The 7,029-nt window shown below is 42.4% G+C and overlaps 1 protein-coding gene across 1 annotated transcript in view; it reads right to left on the reverse strand.

Moving 5' to 3' along the window:
- abcc9 (ATP-binding cassette, sub-family C (CFTR/MRP), member 9) overlaps nucleotides 1–7,029 on the reverse strand; it is a 66,500-nt gene that overhangs the window by 5,685 nt on the left and 53,786 nt on the right. The window contains 3 exon segments of the mRNA XM_032505239.1: nucleotides 419–552; nucleotides 1,780–1,883; nucleotides 4,314–4,422. Of these exon segments, the coding sequence (XP_032361130.1) occupies nucleotides 419–552; nucleotides 1,780–1,883; nucleotides 4,314–4,422 (347 nt within the window).

Below are 7,029 nucleotides of genomic sequence, written 5' to 3' on the forward strand. Positions count from 1 at the left end.
GAAGGAGGAGGTTAATAGGGCCTTTCTCAAAAAAAAAAAGTATGTTATTTAATAAAAGAAAAATGCAATTTCACATCCTTTTGGAGCATTATTATTACTACAATATTTGTATCTGAAACTCTGGGGGGAAAAAAGCGAGAGCAGATAATAAATAACCCTCCCAAAGCGTAAAGATAAAACTCGCTGAAGAAGTCCACTGACAACGAACTATAACCATTAGATCTGAGAAAAGTAATTTAAATCCATTCATCTGGCTTAAGTGGTGCCCAACACAGCTTGGGTTCTGCAGCTAAAGCTTACAATGGTAGGGAAAACCCTGCATATGGATGTATTAAGGAAGAAGCTACTGGAAGTGGTCAATGATTCTCACATCACTGAGAATTGTACATGACCCGATATGACACACACAGAAACACACCGTGGCCATGTCTATCGATGCTGTGGCTTCGTCCATGATGAGGATGCTGCTCTTTCTGACAAAAGCCCGAGCGAGACAGAAGAGCTGCCTCTGACCGACGCTGAAGTTCTCTCCGCCTTCGGTCACAACCGCATCTGCAAATGGCACACAGTTAATCTAACAGAAGTATTTCAGTCTTCATGCAAATCCATGTATCCATCAGCCTTTTGGTGCAATAAAACTAGTCTCGCATTGCTGAGTCTATATCCACGGTGTTCTACTTTCGCGATTGCTCCGGTGCTGCAGGAAAATCCGTCTTTTTGCAAATGTCCGTTACCTTCCGCTTTCTTTATGTTGTAATTTTAAATTCTGGTGGATTTCTGAGGACTATGGTTACCCGCTCCTCAGATCTCTGCAGGGTAAATCCAGACAGCTAGCTAGACTATCTGTCCAATCTGAGCTTTCTATTGCACAACTAAAACAACTTTTGAACGTACACATGTTCCACCAAAACAAGTTCCTTCCTGAGGCTAATTTGCAGCGGCTATACGCGTAGCCTAGCGCAGCGACGATTGGTTAGTTGGCTAGTCCACACAGAAAAACGTGCTCTGGTTTACTGGCATATCTGTTTTTTTGGGGGGCATTTTGAGGCTTTTATTTGACAGGACAGCTGAAGACATGAAAGGGGAGAGAGGGGAGGAATGACATGCAGCCAAGGGTCACAGGTCGGCGTCAAACCCGTGGCCGCTGCGTCGAGAAATGACCCACTACATGTGTGCACCTGCTCTGGCTAACACGGCCACGGCATTTACCTTAAACCAATCACAATCGTCTTGGAAGTCGCTAAGCCCCGGAGACAATGACAGTGCTTCTGCTAAACAGCCTTGGGAAGGAACTTGTTTTGGTGGAACATGTGTATGTTGAAAAACTGATTTAGTCGTGCAGAAAAAAAACAGAAAACTCAGATTGGACAGATAGTCTAGCTAGCTGTCTGGATTTACCTGCAGAGATCTGAGGACCAGGTAACCATAGTCCTCAGATTGGACAGTAGTTAGCTAGCTGTGGATTTCCTGCAGAGATCTGAGGACCAGGTACCATAGTCCTCAGATTGGACAGATAGTCTAGCTGCTGTCTGGATTTACCCTGCAGAGATCTGAGGACCAGGTACCATAGTCCTCAGATTGGACAGATAGTCTAGCTAGCTGTCTGGATTTACCCTGCAGAGATCGGAGGAGCAGTTGACCATAGTCCTCAGAATGTAACGGACATCCAGCCTAAAAAAAAAGGGACATTTCGCAGAATATCCGGCAGCACCTCAACAATCCCAGAAGTGAAAAATCAATACAATAAAGCTAATTTGGTCTTGAGATTTATTTGAGTACCTAGTCCTCCGGGCAGCGCTTTCACCATGTTCTTCAACTGAGCGATCTCTAGCGCCTCCCAGAGCCGGTCATCAGTGCACGTCTTCTCTGGATCCAGGTTAAACCTGCAACATCGTTTAGAGATGGGGTTTTCTGGTAGTAGTAGTGATTTTATTCAGTGTTTTGATTGATTGATTTATATTTTTTATTTACGTGTCAAGCCACTAAGTCATCATAAAAATAATAATTATTATATAATAACAGGAAACTGAAAGGCTGATACAAAAGCTTATGGTTTGGGGAGATCAGAGAAGTTTAGGACTGTACAGCCTACAGGGGGAATTGGAGTTAAAACAAAGTCAACTTCAGGTGAAGCGGTTTATTAATTTGTATATCTCCCTATACAATAGTGATCTAAAGAAATTCAATAAATATTAAATATTACGGGGCACTCACACCCAACAAAACACCAAAAAGAGATGCTTGAGACATAGCAGTGCTTTGTTTTAAAAACCTTCTTGTGGCATCGATGTATCCTGTATAAGATTCTCACACCACCTCAAACATGCAATTAATGTTATTGTTGTTAATGTAGCACTTAACTAATTCCCTGTTTATTCTCAAGATTACACTCGTCTTAATTCTGCGCGGCAGAGTCAAAGCGAGTGTCAGAACATCTAAGACAACAGTGTGAAACAGTTACTGTCGACCATTCACCCCAGGCTTACGTTCACATAAACAAGAGCTGGTGGAGACGCCAAGAGAGAGAGAGACACACACACACACACACACACACACACACACACACACACACACACACACACACACATACACACACACACAATTATCTAGTGCAGCATATCTGTCCAAACAAATAGCACATGCTTTTTGTCTTTATAACAAACACAGAGTGACTGTATCGCTTCTGGTAATACAAACACACAGAGGTTGTGAGTGTGTGTGACAGAGAAGAAGAAGAAGAAGAAGAAGAAGAAGAAGAAGAAGAAGAAGAAGAAGAAGAAGAAGACAGAGAACGACCTCCTGAGTCCATGACGTCTGTGACAAAAGTCAGATTAGGTCCGAGCCAGAGTTCCCACTGTGGTTTCAACTACTAACCCTGCAGCTGGGACTTTGTGTTGTTGTGTGACAAATGTCTTTCGGCACAAAGAAGTTGTCCTTTCAGTTAGTTGTTCACTCGTTGCTGCAGTTTGGGCTTTGCTTGACACGACTTGACTTTATTAAGTTTGAGAGCTCATCATTTTATTTGATTTCAAACCTTTTTATAAAAACTCGGGGCCCAGTTAGGGAGACCCTCATTTTCAAAGTTAATTTTCTCCTGATTTGTCCGTCTAATTTAATGCCATTTTAGTGTCCGATAATGTCCGATATTTACTTTGGTGACCGGGGGGCGAAAGAAGTGGTCATTATATGTGTTCACTAATACAACAGTGTGACCCCTAGCTACAGCTGCTGTCAAGAGCCAAAGTTCTGACGTTGCTTCGTCTCCAGCAATGCAATCTCTCAATGAGAGTTTGCAATGTCTACCATTGACTGTAAAATTAGTGGACAGAGCATGTTTGACGTCACCCATTGGTTCGTGGAGATCTGCTATCCGTTGTTGAGTTTTCCGTTATGGGCGCAGCCATCCTGGTTGCAGATGTGAGGATTTTAAATGTGAGGAAGGAGCCCTTACACACTGAGTTACACACTTTCACTGGCAATCACATCATAGCCACACCCTAAAACGCCCCTTGCTTTATCGCCGATTTTAAAATCCCCATAATTTAAAAAAATCTACATCATTCTGCGTTGCAGAAGACTTAAATTTAGCAATTGAGACCATAAACTCATTATGAAAATGTTACTGAGGTAATAAATCAAGTGAGAAGTGGGTCACCTTCTCAGACTTCTGCAGAAACCGACCTCTTTTTGCAACCGCATGTGTCGCCCCCTGCTGGAATTCAGATAGAATGCAGGTTTCAGGCACTTCCTCATTTGCAGGACTTCGCCGAACAGGATGCGTTGGTCATTAACATACAGTCTAAGATGTCTACTTGTACTTGCTTTGCATGACTGTACTTTCTTTTGTATCCTTATTATCCTAACTTATTTATCAAATTTGATTAATCAATTCTTCAATTCAGAAAGTTTTAAAGTACTATTGTCTTGTATTTATCTTTCTTATGATGGCGTTTTCTTTTCTGTGTTGCTGTTTTTTTGTTGTTTTTGTAATTCCTCAATGTCGTTGTAAATGTGGGCCGCCCGTCAATGATCTCACAAGTTTAAATAAAGGTTGAATTACTTGAGTCAAGCTATGCAGAAGCATCAGGGGTTTATTATTATGTGAGTGTCCTGTCAACACAATTTACAATTCTTGTGCCAGCGATGCGGATGGTCACACGAGGATACAAATAGAGACAGGAAGTTGTTAGCCGTGATGGTGAAAACCATAAAGAAGAACCAGATCTTAAGACTGTACGTGACGATACTTCCCCAGTGTTGGGGTTTCCTGAAGATGATATACTGAAGCTTTGTTTGAGTGTGTGTCTGTGTACCTTATCGATCCACTAAACAACACGGGATCCTGGAGGATGATGGAGAGCCGCGACCTGAGTGTCTGCAGAGGAAGCTTACAGATGTCGATCCCATCGATGACGATCTTCCCTGCAAAGAAGCAAACGCATGCTAACATCTCCAATCACTGTTACATGCACACAAGTTCTTTTGGCCTTGGAGTCACAATTCATTGCCTTCACAGCTTAAATACATGTGACTGTGTGTGTGTGTGTGTGTGTGTGTGTGTGTGTGTGTGTGTGTGTGTGTTTGGGTGTGTGCTTGTGAGTTCAGAAACTCCGTCACAGAGTCAAGTAATAACTGACTGATTATACGTTCAAACAACCCTAAACACATTTAGGGCCTTAACCGTACTTACAGCTCTTTTACTTGATACTTGAATTTGTCCCTAAAACCGTCTTTACTCGTTAGCATTGCAACATCTTCATAATATTTTTTGTTCTCTTGAATACTGTTACATTTTTGGGTATTGAAATGAAAGAATGTTCTGTACAGTTCAGTCAGGAGAGCTATCACCAGGACGCCGCTCTGGTTTTTTCACTGCTTTATAAGGGAATGCTGCTAACACTACCACACACACCACACACACACACACACACACACACACACACACACACACACACACACACACACACACACACACACACACACCCACACACACACACACACACACACACCCACACACACACCACACACAACACCACACACACACACACCACACACACACAACACACACACACACACACACACACAACACACCACACACACACACACACAACCACACACACACACTTTACTTACTGTTTGCCCAGCTGTGTGTGTGTGTGTGTGTGTGTCCCTGTGTGTGTGTGTGTGTAAAAAGTGACTGTGTAATCTCATCTTTGTCCAAATAATCTGTCAAGTCATCTTCACCCAGAACATTTGCTTTCCAAATCCAGTAAATTAAAAAAGACAGTTTTAAGACTTTGTGACTGCCGTTTTAAGGAAATTTGACCCAGAGCCTGAAAATGGGCCAAATCTTTAGTCATGACCTCATTTTAATCCTCGGATAGAAGAGTCTACTTAAGGTCCTCTTGTCAGGTATTTAAAAGTTTACCAGCGACACACACAAAGAACAAAAAGACCGGTGGATTGTCACTGAGAAAGACCCGCACAAGTGTTTAAAAAAGAGCTGAAATGCAAAGAGGGTTGTTTAAATAAACCTTTTCTCCAATGTAAGCAACGACTACTACACTACAGGACGGATGGTGAACACGGAGGGATGACGCAGAACATCTTTTGAAGGGAATCTACAGTAGATGACTTATTTACCTCCAGTAGTGCTTTAGTTTTACCAAAACCCATTAAGACAAATATGTCAATAAATCACCTGAACCTATGACTGACTGTGTCTGGGTTTAGGCTTCAGAGGATAAACTTTAGAGCAGATTGTCTCCACATTTAGGATGATTATTTATTATTCCCATCATTCTCATAAAATAGAAGGAAGGAAGGTTCCTTCCTAAGTGAAATGACCTGGAAATATTGAAGCATCTGTGCTTTAATGCTTCCTTTCTTGTCTCCTTTAGTAAAGGACACAATGGACCATCCTTAAAAGGTCCTTAACAGGCTGCTTTTTGGATGCTTTTATATATACCTTAGTGGTCCCCTAATACTGTATCTGAAGTCTCTTTTATATAGACCTTCGTTGTCCCCCTCATACTGTACTCTTCGGCTCTTTTATATATAACCGGTTAAGTGTCCTAATAGCTGTTAGCGGCGGCCGCTTTTAATAGAGGAACTTAGTGTTTCCCCTAATACTGTATCTGAAGTCTCTTTTATAAAGACTTTAGTGGTCCCAAATACCATATCTGAAGTCTCTTTCCCAAAATTCATCCTTGGTGCAGAAATACAGTTTCTGAAAATACAAAAGTGCTATGTTTGTGTCTGTAGCTTTAAATGCTACTGAGGAGGAGAGAAGGGTGCAAGGTGGAGAGTGGGGGTGTAGCCTTGACCAACTGCCATGCTTTGCTCGTTTGCAAGCCATAATTGCCGTTTTACAGTACCTGCAGCCGATCTGGCTCGCACAAATGTGACATCATGAGAGCGCCGTAAGTGATTATACTTCCACGTGGTGGTCACGTCAGAAGAAAAAGGTAAACAACAGCAGAACTGGCAGCAGTGTTGATGTCAATGCTTCAATTTGATTCGATGACCTGCTTCGTTGGATCAAGCCTTTCATTCACCATAAAAGAACTCATCTTAACACAATAGGTTTACGAGAGAGACCTGCAGTCACTCTGAGAGTCCTGGCATCCAGTTACCCTCAAGGTCGTTCAGGCTTCCTGTTTCCGCTTTGTCACGCACTGCTGAAAAAAAAACAGAGTGACGCGCGCCCTCTGGACATAAAATCCTGGCACGGCAGCGTGATCTACGTCATTTTGAAGTCACATTGGCGCGCACACGCTTGGATGTGTCGACTTTAAAACGGCCTTAATGTCTCTCTCTCTCTTTCATGGGCGGGCCAAATTCTCTGGGCGGCAAAGCAGAGAAAGGGGAGGTAACCTTTTCCCTTATGTTATGACATCATAAGGGGCAATATTCCAGAATGGTCCATCTGAGCTTACTTTTTCTCTTTTTTTGCTTGGTTACACCTATCACCATTTCTAGCCATTGGGGGACCATAGGCAGGCTGGGGGGACTCATATTAATGTTAAA

Source organism: Etheostoma spectabile, chromosome 23, assembly GCF_008692095.1.
Source record: "Etheostoma spectabile isolate EspeVRDwgs_2016 chromosome 23, UIUC_Espe_1.0, whole genome shotgun sequence".
Lineage (NCBI taxonomy): Eukaryota > Metazoa > Chordata > Actinopteri > Perciformes > Percidae > Etheostoma > Etheostoma spectabile.